Consider the following 23021-nt stretch of genomic DNA (forward strand, 5'->3'; position numbering starts at 1 on the left):
AGAAGGCTTGATTAAGGTCGTCATTTCCAACAGCTAGGATACTGCAGGCGGCAGTCCAATATCTGGAGGGTTTTAGCTACTCACATCTGTGTTGGATCAGGAAACCTTGGCATTTCATTCAATCTAGTCTAAGAATGGAGCATAACCTCTGGATACTTCCCACCCAAAGGCAGCCACCCATGTCCATGGGGCCACAAACCTGCTCAGGGATTAATATGAACTTTAAAGGAAAAATCCAAGGTGTTAAAATAGAGCTCAGTAGTACCTTGGACAATTCCTATAAAGTTCAGACTAAACTCCAGAGTGGGGTCACCACTCTCACTAGCCCAGAAGCCACCAGCCAGGCCTGCTCCTTCCCACAGCTTTGAAGGCCTGTATCTATATAGCCAATCAATGTGAAAGCTTGTTCAGATGACTACAGACCAGCTGTTGGGCAGAAGCGTTTCTTCTGGTGCCTTCAAAGCTAGGAGGAAAGAGAAAACTTGCTGGCGCAGCAGCTATCCAGCTTCCTGCCTTCTTCCCTCTTGGAAGTAAACAACGAAACAAATGTTTTTCACTGAACTGAAGCTCTTCCCACCGTCTCCTCCTCTTTGCCTTGCAGGGAAGCATTGGGGAGGGGATCTTCGGAATGAGACCCCTCCTCATCCACTTCTGTGGCCAAACAATAACCCTGCATGGTTTTTTGGGGAGTGTCAAGAAAGCAAATGAGAGGTTTGGGTTTCATGTTTCTGGGACTGTTGATTCGCCCTGAAGGACGTTGCAAAAGTCCCGTCCCCCCCCCGCCCAACCGAACTTTGGACCCAGCCCTAGCAGATAAACAGGCGGGGTATAAATAGCAGCCAAACGCAGCCGCTGCAGCTCCGGCGGGTCTTTCTTCGGGGAGGCCGACAAAGCGAGGCGCGGGGGGCGCAGCGAAGGGGGCCCCCGGGTAAGTTCGTCTTTGGCTCTCACGTACACTATGCACCCCCACTTTAATTTCTACTTGGCGGTTCGGAACTTTGCAAAAGCTTGGATTGCCATAGTTTGGTTCGGAGTTTGCAAATAGTTGAAATACCTTGGGAGGCGGGGGGAAGAAAGTAGCATCTAAATCGCGAAAGCAAGTAACGTAATCCGTGTGTAAAATTCCAAAGTGTCCCCAATGTGTTGTTGAAGGCTTTCATGGCCGGAATCACTGGGTTACTGTTAGTTTTCCGGGCTATATGGCCAGAAAACTCACATCAACCCAGTGACCCCAATGTATTGGATCAGGAAATGCTGGCATTCCATCTAATGTGCCCAAGTGACTTTGTTCATGTTTAATCTCCGAAATGATATGCTTCGGACTCAGGCTACAAATCAAGTTAATACGATTTTTCAATAAAAAAATCTAATGTATCTTTAGTGTATAAGAATTAAAGTATGGCTGTTATGTGCCTTCGAGTCATTTCTGATTCATGGCGATCCTATCACGGGGTTTCTTGCCAAGAATTGTTGGAGGGGTGAGGCTGAGAAAGTGTGCCTTGCCCAAGGTCACCCAATGGATTTTCCCATGACAGATCTAGGATTTGAACCCTGGTGTCCAGCAACACTCAAGCCACTCTGGCCTTAATATTGGAAACTTGCCTTGATTTGTATCTAATACAATGTAATTTGCTGGATACTTGTTAGTTACCAAAACAAACGGGCGGGAGAAGAATGCCAGGAAAAACACACTGAGCAAGTTTCTCAAGGAACGTGTGCTGCTTTTTCCAAAGACTCAAGGTGCGGGTCCTTTCTCTGATAGCTCCGAATGCCCTTCCCAGATTTCCGCCCTTCTTCACTGTGCCTTGTTTGCGTTGTTTTGCAGCTGAAGCCCAGCCATGTGGGCTGGGCTGGGGTTGGCCCTGGCTCTCTGTCTCCTCCCAGGAGGAGGGACAGAGAGCCAGGGTCCAAGCACCCGATGTAAAGAGCCTCCGGATTGGCGAATTGGGGAACAAAATCCAATGCTGGACTCCAGAGGCTTCGTGACGGTGGTGGCTCTTCTCCAAGCCAGCTGATACTTGTGCCTGTTGCAGGCTTCCCGGTAAGATAACGCTCCAGATTGGCATTTGTATTTGGATGTAAGAGATCAGTTCGAGTTTTGTTTCTCATTGACATAAGAGAGAGCTTTGAACAAGATTGATTGATTAGAGAAAAAAGATGGTCCAGATTTCTGGAGTCTTTACCTTAATATTGTGATTCCTAGAACACATTTTGTTACTACAGCAATACCATTTTTGTTTCTGAAACTTGCATTATTTCTCTGCTTGGAATCTATGGGTGCATACATACTATAGAATGGATGCAGTCTGATATTACATTAATTGCCATGACTCACTGCTTTGGAATGATAAAAGTTGTCATTTAGTAAGGCATCAGCACTCTTTGGCAGAGGAGACTAAAAATCTTGTAATACTACAATTCCAGTGATTCCATAGCATTCAGCCATGGCAGTTTAATGTGGTGCTTAACTGCATTAATTCTACAGTGTAGATTCACCCTATGCAACTAATAGTTAACCATAAAATTACTATTTCTACAATAAGATAATGCTTTTTTTGGGTCATTTTTCACTTTTTTTCCATAATAGATTTATGAAAAGTTAACCCATGATACAGAGTACAATAGATGTCCTATCCTCCGAGTCACAAAATGACAACCTCCTATTGGTTGGTTTCTAGCCTGGGCCATTGGTGTTATGATTTTTCAGTCCACTTGCACAGTTTGATTGTAAGAACAAAAATTAGAGAAGGATAATAACCTTCATTAAGACAACTAGATTGTCGGTAGAGTAATACATCAGCTCTTACATGCCACTTTAGTTGCACTTTAGTTGTCCTAATAACATTTTCCCCATCTCTTAGAGGAAATATGATTAGAATAAAACACACATTTTCCCCCTTTTTATATCTACCAGCTTGGAAGACCTGCGACTGAAGCTAGAAAGTGATGGCTTGACCAATGTCTCCTTTATTGTGGTCAATCATCAAGCGCAACATTCTCAGCAGAACTTTCACCATCTAAGAGAAAGGATTTCGGAGAACATTCCTGTATACCAACAAGATACAAAACAGCCTGATGTTTGGACACTTCTCAATGGAAAGAAGGATGATTTCTTGATCTATGACAGGTTAGTATATACAGGGAAAATTAGGACAGTATCCCTTATCTGAAATTCCACAATATTCCTAAATCCATAATTGTCCACATGGGCAGAAGAGATAGTAACACCTCTGCTTTCTTATGACTCGGTGTACACAAGCTTTGTTTCATGCACAAAATGATTAATGATATTGTGTAAAAATAACTTACGTTTATAAGTTATATATGAAGCATAAATGAATTGTGTGTTTAGATGGCTTCTATCTCCGAGATAGCACATCATATATATGCAAATACAAGTATTCCAAATTTCAAAAATTCAAAACACGTCTGGTTACAAGTGTTTTTGATAAGGGAAACTCAACCTGTACTAATTTTTAAAAACATATATCTTATTGTATATAATTATCCCAATTGTAAAAGTTCTGTAGTGTTTATTTTAAATCAGATGGTATCCTGCAGTTATTTTGGATGAACAAGAGCCATTGTGTCATGCTGAGATTTTGGCTAGTTCAAGGGTAGGAGGAACAAAGCTCTGGGCCTATTTGTTAGATCTCTGGATTCTTGAGTCTCAATTATTTAACAGTGCTAAAGAAAAAACTCCCTAGCACAAAAGTTGATTAATACTATTTCAACAAGGAATGTTTGTGGAAACCAGGAGTAGGTTTTTGTGTGAAACAGCTATGAGATTTTATATGCAAAATACATTCATTGACTTTGAATTCTGTGTACAGGTTCAATTAACAAAGTATATGGCATTACTTCTTTAACAGAGACTTTGATCCCAAAGGGAGAAATAAAGTTGGAAGAATAGGGATAGGTCCCTAGTTGGTGGGTTTTCAGGATGAAATTAAAAAAAAGATTTTCTGACATTTAACATGGTTCATACTAATAAACCGGAGTCTGAATTGTGTGACATACATCAAGAATGAACAAATTATAGCCTACTTGCAGCCCCAACTTCTCTTTTTGAAGACCCCTAGTACTCCCCAGAACTTATTTAATGAACATCATTTACCTATAATAATTGAGAAAATGGACTAAATGTACTGTAGCATTATCAATAGTATACCATAATCTACTTAGAAACTGAAGTCAGTTTAAATGCACTTTACTTTCATGTATACATAAATATACAAATTTAATAAGTAATTAAGTATGCTTATCCCAGTTAGTATTTGGATAGGAAACAACCAATAAATACCAGGTGCTGTAGGTTATCTTTCAGAGGAAGAAACTAACAAAACCACATCTGAGTATTTCTTGCCTAAAAAAAAACTCTATGAAATTTATGGGGCTGCCATACATTGACAGGCATTTTGGAGGCCCATATACACAGGTAATCTGAAAGCATATGCATACACATGTGCACCACACAGTTCTTAAGTAAATCTCATAAGTAAATCTTATGGATCAATACAAAATAGGACATTTAGGAAAACAAAATCCATACTTGCAGTAATTTTAATGAATACATATTGATATGAATCTGATATGTTAAAACATGGATCACTCTCTTATTAGGTGCGGCCGTCTCGTGTATCACCTTGGTTTACCTTACACTTATCTCAGTTTTCCATATGTGGAACAAGCCATTCAGCTCACATACTGTGAATCCAAATGTGAAAACTGTACTTACTTGGTATGTACTTTATTCTTCTTTGTTATTAATATGTTTGCATAAAATTGAATAGAATCTTAATTCCACCTTCAAGGTCCAATTTACATAAATTAGAATAAAGTTTCTTATGGCTGACAGGTTCTCACATTTTAATATGTCTATTCTAGAAGGATAGCATAGACTTGTTTTGATGTTTGTCAATTCTTACACACTATTGCACGAAAAGCATGTGTTTAGACTATTGTCCATCAAAGTCAGTGGATGCCAAGCATGATAAACAATGACTTTCTTAGGTTTTGTGGCTGTTGACATTATATACTTCCAATTTCTTGTGTTATTTCAGGCCCGTATTTTTCTGTATAATAACAGTTTTTGAATTCAAATATCAGGGTTAATTCTGATACAGTTCATAGATAGGCTTTGCAGTGCTATCCCAGATTGAAGGATAGCAGACTTACTAAGGGTCCTTCCAGACAGGTCTTTAATCTGAGACCTGTCAAAGTGAATTAATGCTGAGTAAATCAGCTCCCTGGTTTTCTCCACATTAATTAATTGCCTCATTAGATCCGGATCTTAATGAAAGATCCCAGTATAATGAAGTATTGGGCCTGAAAGTGTCATGTGTTTCCTGGGGGTCAATCCACACAGCCATCTCATAGTTTTGGGGCCCAACAATGCAAGAGGGTGCCCACCCCCTCACCCCAAATCCCCCCCCCCTCAAATACTGAAAAGGTTCCTGGCAGCCCAGGTGTTGGGTTGGGAATGGGAGTTAGAACATGAGGAGAAGCGGATTATTTTAAGCCATTTCTGCTTGTGTTTTAGTATAGTGTAGACTGCCATATAATCCAGATATCAAATCAGATAATCCACATTATCTGCCTTGAACTGGATTATCCGAATATACACTGCCATATGATCCAGTTCAAAGCAGATGATCTGGATTTTATATGGCAGTGTAAAAGGGTCCTAAGATGCTGTAAGATCCTTTTGCATTTTGATTTGTTTAACCTGGTTAAACTTAAGTATATAACTCTCAATTAACATTTTGTTTGTATACTTATACACCTGGCTGCTACAACTAGCTGCATTTATGAACATTTTCTTTACAGACAACAGAGGAGGAAGAAATATGCAAGAACATATCAAAGTCAACTGAAGAAGCACCTCACCACCACCACCCCCCACATGGGCATCATGGCCATCATGGCCACCATGGCCACAGACATCGGATCCCACCAAACCATCGGCGACATAACAAGGGTGTGGAGCAGAACAGAGAGGGTCAGGCAGGTAGCCAGGTTGTAGTTTCCCCACAGGTGGGAATAGCAGATGTTCCCCCACAAGGGAAGAGGCTCTGACGAAAGGGAAATGCCATTTGCAATCGACAGTTGAGCTGAAACTGGCAGCAGCTCTTAAGGGAAACATCAGGTAGTTGATGCTGACACTGACGACACTTGTTGTTCGAAGATCTGAATAGTGTCGCATCCTGACATTGTCGTGGAGAGCTGCCATCTTCCTGCAGGTGACAGGGGCAGCTGTTGGCAGAAAATGTCGCTGAGTCTTGACAGTGACGTCTGCCAACAGCTGCTTGACAGCCACAAGCAGTGAGTGCAGTTGAGCTCTCTGATGGCTGACAGTGAGCAGGAAGAATGGGTAACTGAGCCTGAAAAACAGTCTAAACACCTTAAATTTACCATTGGTTCCATGATAATGCAAATATTGATACCATCAGATTCCAACGCAAAAGGGAGTTAAAATGACAACTAGTACAACTGCCTTCTACTGGTTATGTACCATTCAACAGATTGAGCATGTATATAGCTAGTTCCATAAGCCAGCTAAGTCAGAATAGTGCATTTCAGTTTTGTTCAGCTGTGGTCAAGTATTGTTGCTTAACTGAGCTATCTAGGTCAGTTGACTTTTACCTTGTAAACAACAACAGTAACATCAAGAACTCCCTTGTAATAGCATGGAACTGCTTTTCAGTGCCCGTTCTGAGTGTGCGCATTGTTTTTGTTAATTTATCTTTCTTGTTTCCACTTCTACCATTCTGTTTGCATTCATGAAAACAGAAGCCGAAACTATGACCTAGGGGCTTTTGTTTGATATATTGCAGCCAAGAACAGGAGTGGATAAGAAAAGACAAGTTAACTAGTTTTAAACTTAAAAAAATCAAATCACTGTATAAAAATTTGTTCTTTTTTCACTAAAAACTATAAAGCCACTTAATGATCAAACTTCACGGTATAATGTGTTGCTTATTAAAAGCTTGAGTATGAACAGTATTTCAGATAATGCATTTTCATGCACAAAAGAATTTGTTGGAATTTCTGACTCCAAAGTAACTGATTGTGTGTACATGTACATTTTCAGAAATTCATGTAGCTGGTTTTTTTTTAGCAGTAATTGTATATATCTCTGAAGTAACTTTCTTTAGACAGTCTTTCTGGAGCTAAGGATCTCACAGCCATTAGGAATTGGAATGGAAAGAGTGCATGGGGTGGAGTGGAGCAAGTAAAAGGAAATTTTATTGAAGGATCAATGCAAGAAATATCTTTGCTTAACAGATTTAGGTAAGATTTAAGCTTTCCAAGTTCCATTAATCTGTGAATTGTCTATGTTAATTTTTATAACTGAATAATGAAACTCGCACAATGCTTCTCTTATTACTATACTTCCTCTTTTTGCAATTAATTAAATTTTTGTATGCCCGGTTTGGGGGATTCAGAGGTGAGAGAAAATGTATAACAGAGAGAAAGTGCTTAGATTGTGCTTGCCATAGTTCATGATGGTTTATTAGGGAAATAAATTCTACAAAACCTGAATTCCTTTATGGTGAACACAGAAGAAGCATGAACGTAGTTTAGAATGTAACTGGAAAGCTTATGAACGAACAGTCAAAAACAATGTTTTTAATAAAGAAAGCTTCTATCAATCCACTGTGATCTCATCTTTTATGTTTCTTAGCTTGTAGTGTTTTCATATCATTCTTAAAACTGGTGCCTTCTGAAGCGGGAATCTTGTCTTTTACCAAGTCTCTGTTCTAAATCCTTAATGGTATTACGGAGAAATTCAATCTCCTTATTCTTCTCCTCTTCAAGATGCTGAAGTTTCTACAAATATTTAACATATATTTTGTTGCTCATTAAAATTCAGATGGGAAATACACAATATATATATAGTTCGGTGTTTCAATTGAAAACCATTGGTACATTCAGAGCAGAGATATATAACATTTAGTCTCTCATCATCCCAGCTGAGAAAACTACAGAGCAAAAACTGTACTGTATAAATAGTATATTTTATCATGGTTTGTGCCCACAGAAGTAAGGTAAAGCTAATAGAGTTTCATCTTCAGTTTTGGAGCTCTGAATGTTTCATCTTCATTTTTTGGAGTTCTAAATGTTTATTCACCTAGCAGAACATTCAAAGAAGCTTATACTGAGGTTCCTATCTTGATTTTTTAAAAAACACTTCAGTTCCTGTGTAGTTTTAAATCACTTAAAACACTGTTTAATGGATGTAGCCTGTGAATGTCTTAACTTGGAGTTATTTTTCCATAGCAGCTCACGAAGCTATCAAAATGGAGCCACTTGGAAGTCCACTCATCCCTTTATTTATTCCTGCCTTTCTCCCAGGCTAGGATTCAAGGTGGTTTAAAAAAAGACATACGGTAGTTAAAATATATACAAATAATGAATATGGTAAATAAAAATCTGGTGGCCAACCTGTTGTAGATTTTAAAATTCTATTGAAATTAATAGGGCCTACATATAATAAAGACCAAATAAATATAATAAAGTCCAAATTCTGTCTGATTTTGGAAACTAAACAGTGTCAGCCCTGGTTAGTACTTGGAGAGTGCCACCAGATACTGGGTGCGGTTGACTGTATTTTAGGGAAAGAAACTGAGAACACTTTTGAGTATTCGTTGCCTTAAAAAATCTGTTAAATGTATGGTTTTGTCATAAGTCAAAGGTGACTTGAAACACACACACACACACTGAAATTAATGGATAAGAGTTGCAGACAAGACAACCCTGGTTCTGAGCCACCATGTGAATATACACCCAAGTCATTTAATGGGGTGGGAAATTAAGTTTCTTGAACTTAATGGTGAAGACGTTAAGTATGGTTTTGATCAAAGAGTCAACTGATTAGGGCAATTTATTGCACAGCTAGAGGCATTAATGCACATTTAGCTGTTCCTATGAAATACTTAAACATCACAGAAATATTTAATATTTGAAACATGGTGAAAAACATACCCTTCTGAAAATGGTTTGAGGCAACACCGTTGGACTTGGATATGGTTTGGGTGTTTTGGTTTGAAGCCTTGCTATTTTAGCATTAAACTGAAATACAGTAAAAAAAATGACATGTTGATAATCCCAGTATGGAAAACTGAATGGACAAGTAACATTATTCGGATAATAAGCTAGTCAGTATAGTTTGGAGTATGCCACATTAAAGCCACCCAATTTCGCCTGATTTTTGAAGTTAAGGAGGACAAGCCTAGTTAGTATTTGGATGACAATTTACTGAGAAATATCAGAGGTCTTCAGGCAGAGCTGGAAAATAATCCCAGAGAGTTGAGCTGTTGCTCAGAAAAAACAATACTCTGGATCAATTTCAGACAGTTCCCTTTGTTCATACTGAACAAGGAGGGTAGGGTTCCTAAATCAATGAAAATAACATAGCCAGTTACTATAATATCTCATTTTAATCTATCTCACAGAGCTATTCTGGAGACATATGCATGCCTCCTTGAGTTTGTTGGAGAAAAACTAAAGATTTGAAGGCTGCAATTCTAAACATAGTGGCTATAAAGTAAACCACACAAAACACAGTGGGATTTAATTTTGAGGAGATGTGAATAGGATTATATAATAAAGCTCCACTTGAACGTACAAAACCTCAAAAAGTTCTTTTTTGCAAAGGTTATGTGCTAATCAATTCAAGGACATACCTCTATTTGCAGTTTAATTATCTCATTCTGTTTTTCCCTTTCTTGAGCTCTCAGTTGACTAGTTATTTCTAAAATCTCCTTATCTTTCTTCTGTATTAGTTGGTTATGTTCTTCGTCCTTGGCTTCTACTAGTAGAATAAATAAAGCAAACATATGGATACATTCATTTCTAATGTGCAGAAGAGGATAACAACAAGAGAATGGGAGCAACACTTGTGATGAAATTTATTACAGTATTTGGTTCTGTTATAATTGAAAAGGCTCCTTCTCAATCTTTCTTCCTATTAAGAATATAATTAGGATATATTGTATGAAATGTCCAGAAACTTGCAAGAAGTCAAACCAGTAACAGCTTCATCCATAGCTATGAGATATGGGCAATTGAGGCTAGGCACTGCATTTGAAATAGTAAGTCTGGGACTAACTAGTGTGCATTACTGAGAAAGGTTTGAGCACCTTCAGATCATGAAGATATATTATACTTACATTTTTTGTTCACGTCACAGTGAAGCTTCCTTTGTTCACGTTTATACTCCTCTGCCTTGCTTTCCATTTGTCTGAAGAGTCTATCAACCATATTCTTGTGTTCCTGTAAACATATTCAAGCAATCTTGTAAAACAAGATAAAAAATTACTTACCTGATCAGATATTGAATTGGTATAATATCCTATAAAATTTCCTTTGATGCTTTAACATTAAAATCATAGCCAGTAGCCATTTCAAAATTGATTTTGGAAGTCATGAAATTACTGGGAAGTTATAGGATGCAGCCTCAGCTTTCCATCTGTAGAATCCTTACCCACAAATCAATTTAAAGAGCATGTATACTGAAAAGTCCTATTTTGTTCAACAGATCTTACTTTCTAGAAAGTACAGTTAAACACATTAATTTTAGCTGTAGAGATACAATAATTGGATTTAAGTTAATTTAGAACCAAGTCACATCACCAAACCTGCTGACTTTTTGGCTTCCTGCTAGAACAGCAATCTGTTATCAGGGCAAATTGTCTAAATAGAAAGCTAGCATGACTGGCCCCGTCTATCATCTAGAGCAAGGGCAGAAACCTTTGGAGGCTAGGAAGATGCATTTGCTCCCAGAAAGGCATTGCAGGATCACCGCTAAACAGCAACCCCTCCAGCCCAATCAATTTTTCAGCCCCAAATATTTCTAAATACCCCCTAGGGATCACAGGGATATTTTTGCCATTTCCCATCCATATTTCCATTTTATGCCTAGAGTACCATTTTACAACAGTAACTCAGGGCCCTTCCACACAGCCATTATAACCCAGAATATCAAGGCACATAATCCACAATATCTGCTTTGAATTGGGTTATCTGAATCCACACTGCCTATACCCAGTTCAAAGCAGATAATGTGGGATTTTATACAACTGTGTCGAAGGGCCCTCTGGCCCCATCTAGACTGCCATATAAAACCCAGATTATTTGCTTTGAAGTGGAAGTGTAGACTCATGTAATACAGTTCAAAGCAGAAAATGTGGATTATCTGCTTTGATAACCTGGATTATATGGTAGTGTAGAAGGGGCCAAAGTCTGAGATTCTGAAAATAAAGTTGAATTCTCCCACCTGTTCATGAGCCTTCAGTTTCTCTTCTAACATATGGGCTGTGTTCTTCAGCCTCTCATTTTCATCTGTGCAAGGGAATGATTAGGTAACTTTACATCATGTTTCATACATCATCATGTTTCTAGGAACAACTCCAAATTGATTGACAAAACATCTGAATAAAATCACCATAAACAGGACCACGGAGGAAACTAAGGGTTAAGGACAAGATCAAATTCTATTGCTTTATAATAACCTGTGGGTGTTGGTAGGGCCTTTATACACCCCAGAGTGATGAGGAGTAGCTAAATGATCTAAGGAATAAACTGTTAGGAAAGGCTGGCAGCAGTGGGTTATTCTGGAATGTATTAAGAACATTGAGATTCTGTGGATCAGATGAATGACTTAGGGCATGTCTACAATGGCTAATAAATCTGGAACTGGTCAGGAGCAGAATATGATAGCAACATGGACTCTCCTGAAGCTGGTAGGTGAACATCCACACCACCTGTCTGGATCAAGATTGCATCAGCCCCACAGGACCATGACCTCATCTTTCATATCACCATCCCCACAATTCTGTATAATGTTGACATGGGGGATTATGGCTCCTAGCTATTGTGGGCATTTTGTGCTAACATCAGCAGAGGTAATGTCATGATCAGGAAAGAGGAGGGAGCCAGTCTCCCCACCTTCTTGTGGCTGCATGAGTGGCTCTGCTGATTGCAGATCAGGGCACCCATGAAGGCTAGGAGCACACATAAAGCTCAGTGGCCAGCTGAGAACAGTAATGGGAGCAATACGGGCACAATCTGTCTGCTTTTCCTTGCCAAATTGAACCTGACTCATTTGCCCATACCATCCTAAAGCAGCGGGATACTCTGGAGTTTCAAGCAACTTTGGAGCAATCCCTGACTTTTACTGAAGTGGTGCAATGTTGGATTAACCTGGTTTAACCCACAATACTCACCAGAAGTGGAGAAACTTGTGAAGACAGCCAGCAACAAATTCCAAGTGAGTCCGGGTTTGAATCCCTGTGTTGACACGCCCCTAGTCACTTTTGCAGGGTCTTAGATAGACAACAAGTTTTCCCTTTGTTGGGAACTCTATCCATTTTGGGAATTGTACTCAAAATTTTATGATCCAGGCTGCATCAATGGAAACATTATATCCCAATCGATTTAGAACTTACCAGCAATACACATTTCTGTTTTATTACCTCTCAAATTACACTGGTTTTCTATAGTTTGTTGGAGACCTTTAATCACAGTTTGCAGTGTTGCACATTCTTTGAAAAGAAGAGAGAAATTAGTATACTTGTTTTTACGGTTAATTATTATATTAACAACTATCTGTCACTTCTATAGGGATATTTGATATGCTTTTATTAGTCCTAGATTTACAAATTATTTAAGAAAAAGTACTGCAAGTGCTTGCAGTTACTGCTAGTGAACACAAGATGGACCTCTGGTATTTCTTCCAGACAATCAACTCTAATATTGCTTTATATAGGAAGAAACAAACAGCATGATCCATCAGAGTTGTGTGCACAAATAAGGACATCCTGATAGCATTAAAGAACCCTTCATTATCATCTTCCCTCTGCTAGCTTCATAGCAATGAATCTAGCATTTCTTAATAAGAGAATGCAGTATATATTTCTCATGAAATACCAGCATCTCATAGAAAATTCTATGAGCCTTATCTATTCTTCTTAACTTTACACCTAGCTAGCCAGTTCTGTCTGAAGACTTGTTGCTACCAATGCCACCACTACACAATCACAGTTCATGGAGAATATTATTCTGATTGAGTAATCAATTATTATTCTCCATGAACCATATTGCTTGTTTCCATCCAGTTATTTGACAGAGGATTCATCTAGTTTGTTGTTTTTCCATGGATCAAGGCACGGTTTTTTTTGCCTAATCTAGGAATGTAGAAATAGACCAATGCTTACTAGTCATACTCTTGACTATCCATTTATAAAAATCTATGATTGTCAAGCAGTTGTTTTAATTTTCTCTGGCATTTGAAGGACACTACGTAGTTTGTAAAAAGGGGTTTCTTCACCTTACAGTTCTCAACAGAAGTGCAAACATACACACCATTAAGATAGAAGCAACATTTACATTACTAAAATACATAATCCAGGCACAGACATTTACTATAAAATATAATCAGCTTTAATTTGAAGCATTATATCCAAAGGGCACCATTCTCTTTTGGTACTTATTGCATTGTGGAAAACAATATTTTAAGTAAATTACAGTCTATTCCTTTGCGGGTCTGCATTTCTCTATGCTTATAACTTTACTGTAAATTCTGAGGATGTCAGTGTAGCTTTTCTTACTCTTTGAGATGTTCTCATGCTTGTTAAAACCAGCTGTTTAAGATGGATTTAATTCTCTGTCTTTATACGCAGAAGATATTGTGGGATTTTCTACCTTGATATTCTGGGTTATATGGCTGTGTGGAAGGGCCTTAAGGAATACTGGGGAGTTACAGTCCTTCTATTTCAAATAGGAATACATAAAGAAATTTGAGATTAAAGTAGCAAAGAGAAGGATGCCATTGTTATCCAAGGTTGCTGAGTAGCTAAGTCATCCCACTCGTAATAGTAGGTCAATCTGCCATTAGTCAATGTCAGCATTGGTTAGCAATTTAACCTCTTATGCTTGCAATCCCAAATTAATCAATCTGCTTTTTTCTCATGTTTTCTTTTATAAAGCTTTCATTTTAAGCCCAAGAGCATACTCTGTACCCTATTTTGATTTATGTTGAGCACACAGTTGAATGTAGGCATTCACATCCGTTGAATTATGCTCAATAAATGCTTACCCTCTTTAGCTGAAATTTCCTTTGATTGGCTTATTGACAGAAACTTGTGTGTCTTGTCCAACTGTAGATTCAGAAGGTTATTTTTTCCATGGAGTTCTGATATTTTCTGTTGGATAATGTTCAAATTTTAGATGCTTTGTTATGACATATCAAATGGAACCTGGTCCATTATGTGTGCAAAATATGTGCTGCCACCAGTGGTTTCCAGATATAGTTTAATCTCAGTCTCTGAAGCACAATTCAAACAAAATTATCATAATCAGTTCCAAACATAGATTGCCTTGTGCAAGATGTACACCCCCTCCCATTCCTATTCCAACAATCCACTTACTTTCCTTCTCTTTTTCAACTCAACCCATACAACATCCTAGAGGGAGAGTTCAAGGAAAACAAAGGAAGTTGCATTTTTCCACTCTTACCAGTGGCTTCTATGCTTGGTAAGGGCGTGAGAAATACCCTGTTTCCCCTAAAATAAGACATCCCCAGAAAGTAAGACCTAGTAGAGGTTTTGCTTAATTGCTAAATATAAGGCCTCCCCCGAAAGTAAGACCTAGCAAAGTTTGTGTTTGGAAGTATGCCTGCTGAACAGAACACCAGAACATGCAGGATTGGTAAATGTACGTACCATAGAGTGTTGTACATGGAAATAATGGTAGTAACAAGAAATTCTTGATAGGATTCACAGTTTGACTGGTTATGCTGCTTTGTGATGACAACTACCGTACAGTATATAATAAATGTTAATTTTTTTGTTCAACAATAAATGTGAATTCTACTTCATGGAAAAATAAGACATTCCCTGAAAATAAAACCTAGCGCATCTTTGGGAGCAAAAATTAATATAAGACACTGTCTTATTTTCGGAGAAATAAGTCTTTTGCATTTTTAAGGAATTACTTACCGTTCCTATTTGTACCATTTGTATGGCCCCATTTCCGTCCGCTGCTTACAGAAATGAGCGCCTATACAAATGGGCTTTTCTGTCCAAGGTCTGAAAAAACAAAGATTTTTTTGGGCCTTGGGCGCTCAACTGTAGGCCTCGTAGACAGGGCCTATGAGCATTGAGCGCTCGATGCGCGACCTTGCAGGGCTTATTGTCGAGTGACTATAGACCCTGCAAGCTGGGCCTATGAATATCGAATGACGGGCGCTTGGCTGTAGGTCCTGCCAGCCAGGGCCTACAGCCAAGTGCTGAAAATAAGCCAATCAAATGACTGCCGTTCCTTTTAAAAATTCGTTCAACTGTTTCTTTTGTTCCCGTGGGGTTCTGCGATTCTGTGCAATCAGAATGGACGGAACGGTACAAAACCACGAAAGAAAGAGATGAAACAGGATTCAGGCTCTGCTCTAGTACAGAGACAGCAAGAAAAAGAATTCATAAGGCCAAGAACTCACAGTAATTATAGTGACCCCACAATAAGTCTTCAGCTGATTCCAGGAACTACTCAGATTTAGGAGAAAAGGAATAAAAAATATTATTGGTCTCTGATACAAAGGGCCTGCAAAGCCATGAATTTGTTTGGCTGGCAGAAACTGAGTCTTGGCAATAACAAGAATTTTGTTTTCCACCACAATATCTATTTGTCTTTGCATGATTAACATTCAATATGTTTGCCTGTATCCAGTGGTGTAATGGGAATTGGGGGAGAGAGATTGAAATGGTACCAGAGAAGAAATATTGCTGATGATATGCCACAGTAAATCATGAGACCAAAACATTTGCGAAACCTCAAGAACAGGAAAAAACCCTCTTCTTAATATCTTTAGACCATGCATTTTGAGAAGTCCTTGAGCACAGTCCTTTGGGTTTTTTTTTAAACTCAGAAATAAATTCCTTTTGTGCTCAGTGGAATATATTTTAGGATAAATAAGCAGGATTGCAGTGTAAGACATGCATTCCATCATATTATTCTTAGTGATGCTTTCTACTGTTTTTTTTATACTTTACTGTTTTTAATGTTCTTTTGTTTTGTAATTATTTCATTGCAATCCATAGGTGGAAGCAAGCAGTTTGTAGAAAAGAACATGTTTAGCTAATTTATAAACAAACTAGCTGTGCCCGGCCACGCGTTGCTGTGGCAAAGTATGGTGATATGGGAAATAAAGTATTGAGGAACTAGTGGTAGTTAAGGTAAAGGGTAAAGGTTTTACCTTACATTAAATCCATTATAAATGGGTTATATAGCTGTGTGGAAGGGCCTTGAGTCTACACTGCCATATAATCCAGTTAAAATCTGATAATCTGTATTTTATAGGCAGTGTGGAAGAGGCCTAAGTGAGACCTAACTCTGCCTGTCACCTGGGCTGAGTGGGTTGCTAGGAGACCAAGTGGGCTGAGCTTAGCCTTCTAACTGGCAGCAATTGGATAAAAACAATTATTCCTCTCCCTCTAATTAGGACTTTATTTTTCTTTTCTTTTTGTTGTATGAACGTAGAGGCATGGATGAGGGGTTGTGCTGCCAAGTTTAGTGTTTCTGGGATGTGTAATTTTGTTGTTTTGTCCTAGGCCGAAATTTCATTACCCTTTTATATATATAGATTGGACTAGCATTTGATGTCATCTCAATCTGCACATATCATTACCATTTCTATGTGCGAGAAGTCCTCTACAAGTTTATCAAGATTCACCAGACTGTTTTTCTTCATGTTGGTTTGCTGTAAGATTACACCTATATGTTTAAGAGAAAAAAATAGTTTAAAATTTGAACATCTTGGACATAGAATCACAACACTGGGAGTGACTGAGAGAGTCATTTAATCTAACTTCTTTCCCTGCAGGAGTATACAACTAAAGCATCTCTAAAAGATGGTCATCCAACCTCTGGACATGGCCCTCTGGGCACTTATGTCTGGTCCTCAAAATTTCCAGGTATTTTGGCCTATAGCTCCCACATTATAAATCCCACATTTACTGCTTTGAATTGGAATATATGGCAGTGTGGACTCTGATAACCCAGTTCAAAGCAGATATTGTGGGCTTTTTTGCCTTGACATGCTGAGATATACGGCTGTGTGGAAAGGCCCATAGATTCCCTCTCTTATAAAGAGTGGTTTCTTAGGGCCTTTCTATACTGCCATATAACCCAGAATATCAAGGCAGAAAACCCCACATTATCTGCTTTGAACTGGATTATGTGGAAGTGTACCCTCATACAACCCAGTTCAAAGCAGATAATGTGGACTATCTACTTTAATAATCTGGATTATAATTATATGGCAGTGTAGAAGGGGCTTTAGAGACATTTCCCTCAGAGAAGAGAACGGGCTTTCTCAGGCACAAAAGGCGGGAAAAGATTTTACCTCAGAAACCAAGGGAAAGCGCATAATAGGGAGCACACATATGGCCCATTATACTTCTAATAACACAGGCTTGTAAAATTAAGGTTCATGAAGACATTCTTTAAAAAGTGTATACTGGTTTCATAGGATTTTGGCTTCATAAATCCAAAAAAGGCCTCATTCTTTACTCCATTACATGCATCCCCCCCCCCATCTGCTTTGACATTTTAGCGTCGCTTTATGCCTTAGAGTCATTTCTGGCCTATGGCAATACCAAGAGGGAACCTATTACAAGCTTTTCTTGGCAAGATTTGGTCAGAAGAGGTTTCCCATTGTTGTCATCTGAGGCTGAGAGAATGTGACTAGCACAAAGTGGATTTCATGGTTGAGTTGGCATTCAAACTTGGTCTCCAGAGTTGTAGTCAAAACACTACCTCATACCGGCTCCTATATATGACTAAGGATTATATATCAAGCATGGGCAAACTTGGCCCCTCCAGGTGTTTTGGACTTCAACTCCCACAATTCCTAACAGCTGGTAGGCTGTTAGGAATTGTGGGAGTTAGAGTCCAAAACACCTGGAGGGCCCAAGTTTGCCCATGTCTGTTATTTATGCATGAGAAAAATACATTAAAAACAGTGGCAATGTTGAAAAATGTCTCCTTTGTTTCACCGCAGGTCTTTAATAGATTTCCCCACATAGGAAAAAAAACAGTTTGTGGAAGGGCTCCGTCAGGAATTTGGGCAGTGTACAAAATTTACCTGAGATTTTTCCCTCTGCTATTCTCTTAAGGAGAAAATTAGTGACTTTCTGTCAAAGGCTGTTTCCACATTGCAGAATTATAGTACCATGATACTGCATTTACCGCCATGGCTTAATGAATGCTACAGAAATATGATGTTTACAATTTTGTGAGATACTTGGTCTTCTCAGGGTCCTTCCACACAGCCACATAACCCAGAATCTCATGGCAGATAATCAACAATATCTGTTTTTAACTGGGTTATCTGAGTCCACACTGCCAGATAACCCAGTTCAATGTGGATTTTATACAGCTGTGTGGAATGGCCCCTAGATATCTCATTACATATGCATAGACAAGCACAGGTATTCTAAAATCTGTACTAACCCAAAATCCAGGACACTTCTGGTCCCAAGCATTTTGGATAAGGCACACTCAATCTGGGATGGCATTAAGTCCTGTGTATTTTTTCCACAGGGAATATTGTTATGGTTGCATGCAAAAATGACTGAGAAATCACTGGCTCATAGATTTAAAAAAATCAAATATTTTGGGTATGACTTAAGTGTTCAGTATACATATGCTTCCACTAGGCTTCCTGTGACTTGGTATATATGTGAGCCCTGCCTCAAGGCCCTTCCAGACAGGCCCTATATTCCAGGATCTGATCCCAAGTTTTCTGTTTATCCCAGATTATCTGGCAGTGCAGACTCATATAATTCAGTTTAAAGCAGAAAACCTGGGATCAGGTCCTGGGATGGAGGACCTGTCTGGGCCCTTCCACACAGCCATATAACCCAGAATATCAAGGCAGATAATCCACAATATCTGCTTTGAACTGGAAAATCTGAGTCCACACTGCCATACAATCCAGTTCAATATAGATTTTATACAGCTGTTCTTTTGCTATTTGATGCAACTTCCTCCTCCTCGGTCTCCTCTGATCCAGTCTGTCATGGTTTGTTGGCATATAATTTTGGACCATATTGTTTATCTAAGGGTACTTTTATTTATTTCTCGTAATACTGATTCCATCTGTAAAACTTGGAATCAAATTAGCCTTGGAATTGAATGAGTCATATTTGGCAATTCAATTAAGCACTATTCATCTGAATATGATTAAAATCTATATGGACACCTACCAGTGTGTGTCATGGCACTATGGCACTAAAATTAGGGCCAAATATGCATCCCCTCCCCAGCACTGAATACAGTACATGAGCATCTGCAGATGGGAGGTCTCTGATTGCACAGTGCATGCTTCTACAGCCAATGTCAGCTGGGCAATCAGGGGAATAATTTAGAAAATATATTTCAGCCAACAAAGTCATACGCAATGCCAAAATATTGTCTGTTGAACACAACATTCTTTGTCTTTGCGGGGAACAACTACAAAGAACCTCATGGTGTAAACTTTCATGAACGGCAGCCCACTTCATCACATGCATCCTTCTCCTCTTATTCCTCTTCCCTCTCAGTTGTGTTTCTTGAACTGATTAACACAAGGTACTTCCAGACAGGCCAGAAATCCACGCCAAAATGGGTTTTAAAAACCCGCTTTGGCACAGATTTAAGTACTCACATCTACCAAAACCCCCCCAAAAAACCCAGGGCTTTCTGGGTGTGTGTGTGTGTCTACATGCCATCCTGATAACAATCAGGATGGAATGCAGCCACCCTGAAGCCCCGCAAAATAACCCTGAAAATAAATGTACCTGGCCGCCAAAATCCCTCCTCGCCCCTCCCTGTCTCCTTGCGCATAATTTCCTTGTGCCTGGAGGGAGTGAGGAGGAACATAATGATGGCCAGATAAGTTTTTTTTACTTTATTTTGGTGCATGGGGAGAGGGATGGGTGACATCCTGAACCTTTGGGCTCTAGGAGCCCAAAAGGTGCAAGAAGGCAATGGGACTACCCAGGAGTGAGTCCCCACAGGCCCAAAACCCCATTAGATCCAGGCCTTTCAGGAAGGCCTGGATCCAATGGGGTATCTAATTAATTTGGTTTTACTGGAGGCATTTTTTGGACGCCTCCAGTAAAACCGAGACAGGTCCTGGTTTTTGGACCTGTATGGATGGGCCCATAGACTGCCCACCCTCACCCCAAATTTAGCATTTTAGATTGACCTAATCTAGAATTCACTAAATATGTCCACTCTTACTCTTTGATCCTGTTATTGAAAAATTTGACACCCTCCCCTTCCAAGAGACAAACCCCAAATAAAAACTGGACAAGTGGAAAATGTATTTCTATTTCAATTTTTTTACTTTTAATTTTAATGTCTTATTTCCATCTTTCACAACTTTGACACAGAGGCATTCCTGTTTTCCTGCTTTTCACTCTGTTTCCGAATAACCTTTGTAAAAGCCAAGCCTATCAAAGAGAAACAATGCCATAGGTAAAAACAATGCCTTTATGTAAAGCAGTTTTTTTTGGCTTCTAATGGGCTACAGAGATATGAATTGACAGATTCAAACATGGAGATTGCTTCTGTATGCTTTTCTTTATACTGTTTGTTTCCTTGATGACCCATTGTGTTTGCTGAGCTTTTTCTTTGCATAAACTGTGCTGGGCATTTAATCTGATCACAAACTGTTTTGCATATTTGCCCAGCCTCATTCCTGACATCCACACCTTCTTTCAAGATGGACCCACCAGCCAGTCTAGATTTTAAACCTGCCAATGAGAGTTATTCATTTTTCCTGCCAGCTAATGAGCACCCGGATCCAAACTGGGCCCCTTTTCAAACAATCAGAGGACACAGGTCAAAATGAATAAAATGTCCTGTGCTGTACTGCATGCTTTATATGCTCTTTGAGCGCAGACTTTGTATCAGACACCCTTTTGGGCCTGAATGCAATAAACCTCTGTTCATATTGCCATCAAACCTGGATTGCATGTTTTAATCTGGCGGTCAAAATAGTGGGGAATGCTGGGCACTGGACCTCAGCATGCTCCTTACTGGGTAACTGAATGTTGGCTTCAAATCTCTTTGATTAGCAGTTTTGAGAAAAGCAATATATTCTCCATGTAGTTCTACCTAAGTAAATCCAGCACACAAAGTAAAATTTGAAATAATTTATTTTGTTTTAAAGAAAACAGTGTTACTAGAGAAAAAAGTCTTCCATTAGTCATTCCTTTGATCTTATGAAGAATTTATTCTTTCAAGACAGCCAGCTCAAGCATTAGAGAAAATTAAGTATGTGCAGGCTGGACAGTATATCCCTTGTTATTGATGGCAGCATATAGATCTCATAACTTACAGTCATCTACCCATAGGGAAGTTAGGAGCAAAAAATGTGCTGTCCACATAAATACTATATTCTATTACACGAACTGGCATTAATCAAATTCTGTTTGCCATTAATTTTTCTTTCTTTGTGTATAGGGGCTCCTGCTTTATGGAGTGGTGGAGATTTTCTTTCCACCATTCCTTTCATAACATAAAACTAGTTTCACATTCTTTGATTTCTAGACCTTTCTTTTAACTGTATTTTAATAGTTGAGGTTAAGCAGGACTGCAGAGTATTTTTGCTTGGTTATTATACAATAATGTTTAGTTGGGAAATCCATTTTGTTTCTCTTACTCTGGGCATAAGGTAGCCATAAACTGTAGTACAGTAGAGTCTCACTTATCCAACACTCACTTATCCAACGTTCTGGATTATCCAACACATTTTTGTAGTAAATGTTTTCAATGCATTATGATATTTTGGTGCTAAATTCGTAAATACAGGAATTACTACATAGCATTAATCTGTAATGAACTACTTTTTTGGTCAAATTTGTTGTATAACATGATGTTTTGGTGCTTAATTTGTAAAATCATAACCTATTTGGATGTTTAATAGGCTTTTTCTTAATCTGTCCTTATTATCCAACATATTCGCTTATCCAACGTTCTGCTGGCCCGTTTATGTTGGACAAGTGAGACTCTACTGTAATCCAAATCCAGGGTTATGAATGGTAAACTGTTATAGCCAAATCTGGCTATAATATTCCAGGTTCTGATTCTCTCTGGGGTATCTTGTCTCTGGGTGTCACCTGCTATTTGATAAATATTTCATTGATTACAAAAATCACTGACAAAAAAATGTTGAATAGCACTGGACTCAAGACAGAATTTCTCCAGGATGATGATGAGTTGTTGGCAAACAGGCCCGGTCCAACGTGGAGGCCATTGAAGTGGCTGTGTCGGGCGCACGTCAAGGGGGGTGCTGTCGAGGCGGCGAGGAGGGACCATCGCCTCCCTCCTCAGCGAAGAGCTAGGCCTCAGATGAGGCCTTCGCCGAGGAGGGAGGCGATGGTCCCCACCGCTGCCTCCCTCCTCGGCAAACGCGGAAGGCCTATCTGGGGCCTAGCTATTCTCGCGAGGTCTCACAAGGACTCATGAGACCATCGCGAGAAAAGCTAGGCCTCAGATAGGCCTTCCACGTTCACCGAGGAGGGAGGCAGCAGCAGTGGGGACCATCCTTGGTGAACGCGGAAAGCCTATCTGAGGCCTAGCTTTTCTCGCGAGGTCTCATGAGTCCTTGCGACTCATTGCGAGACCTCGCGAGTCCTTGTGAGAAAAGCTAGGCCTCAGTAGGCCTTCCCCGTTCACCGAGGGCAGCGGCGGGGACCATCGCCTCCCTCCTCGGCGAAGGCCTCAACTTTCGCCGAGGAGGGAGGCGATGGTCCCCGCCGCCGCCTCCGCCGTCGGTGAACGGGGAAGGCCTACTGAGGCCTAGCTATTCTTGCGAGGTCTCACGAGAACTCGTGAGGTCTCGCGAGGAGTCACTAAGGCAGGAATGAAGGGGTAGGAGGAAATGGCCATATAAGGAGGTACGAGCAGGCCAGGTACACAGCCGATGGGTTATCACATGATTTCCCCGAAATCATGTGTTTTGAGAGAAACGA

At 39.5% G+C, this 23021-nt stretch overlaps 2 protein-coding genes across 7 annotated transcripts; one reads left to right on the forward strand and one right to left on the reverse strand.

Annotated features, from left to right (window-relative positions):
- The first annotated feature begins 775 nt into the window (after nt 1-775).
- On the forward strand, nt 776-7655 carry selenop (selenoprotein P). Its single transcript, XM_003216200.3, has 5 exons — nt 776-928; nt 1826-2041; nt 2915-3127; nt 4624-4741; nt 5830-7655. The coding sequence occupies exons 2-5, from the start codon at nt 1839-1841 to the stop codon at nt 6076-6078; spliced, it is 783 nt and encodes a 260-aa protein (XP_003216248.3). The 5' UTR covers nt 776-928; nt 1826-1838; the 3' UTR covers nt 6079-7655.
- Nucleotides 7138-19727, reverse strand: ccdc152 (coiled-coil domain containing 152). Of its 6 annotated transcripts, none has more exons than XM_062972445.1 (9): nt 19524-19727; nt 16685-16770; nt 14102-14207; nt 12480-12548; nt 11282-11346; nt 10176-10278; nt 9690-9817; nt 8989-9075; nt 7138-7833 (listed from the first exon to the last, which is right to left on the reverse strand). In XM_062972445.1, exons 2-9 carry the CDS (start codon nt 16745-16747, stop codon nt 7711-7713), a joined length of 744 nt encoding a protein of 247 aa, XP_062828515.1. In that variant the 5' UTR covers nt 16748-16770; nt 19524-19727; the 3' UTR covers nt 7138-7710. The 6 variants fall into 6 exon arrangements, with proteins under 6 accessions (XP_062828515.1, XP_062828511.1, XP_008101042.1 ...); XM_062972441.1 differs by lacking the exon at nt 19524-19727 and adding an exon at nt 18511-18820; XM_008102835.3 differs by lacking the exon at nt 19524-19727 and adding an exon at nt 18143-18373.
- Between the last annotated feature and the right edge of the window lie 3294 nt (nt 19728-23021).

The sequence above is a fragment of the Anolis carolinensis genome, chromosome 2, assembly GCF_035594765.1.
Source record: "Anolis carolinensis isolate JA03-04 chromosome 2, rAnoCar3.1.pri, whole genome shotgun sequence".
NCBI lineage: Eukaryota > Metazoa > Chordata > Lepidosauria > Squamata > Dactyloidae > Anolis > Anolis carolinensis.

Bases quoted from the DNA above. Each gene is read 5' to 3' on its own strand.
- ccdc152 (XM_062972445.1), bottom strand. From the start codon at position 16,747: ATGAAGAAAAACAGTCTGGTGAATCTTGATAAACTTGTAGAGGACTTC. The intron at 12,549-14,101 runs GTAAGCATTTAT...TTCTTTTCAAAG, and splicing joins GGAAATTTCAGCTAAAGAGG to AATGTGCAACACTGCAAACT. The intron at 11,347-12,479 runs GTAATAAAACAG...TCCCTTGCACAG, and splicing joins AAACCAGTGTAATTTGAGAG to ATGAAAATGAGAGGCTGAAG.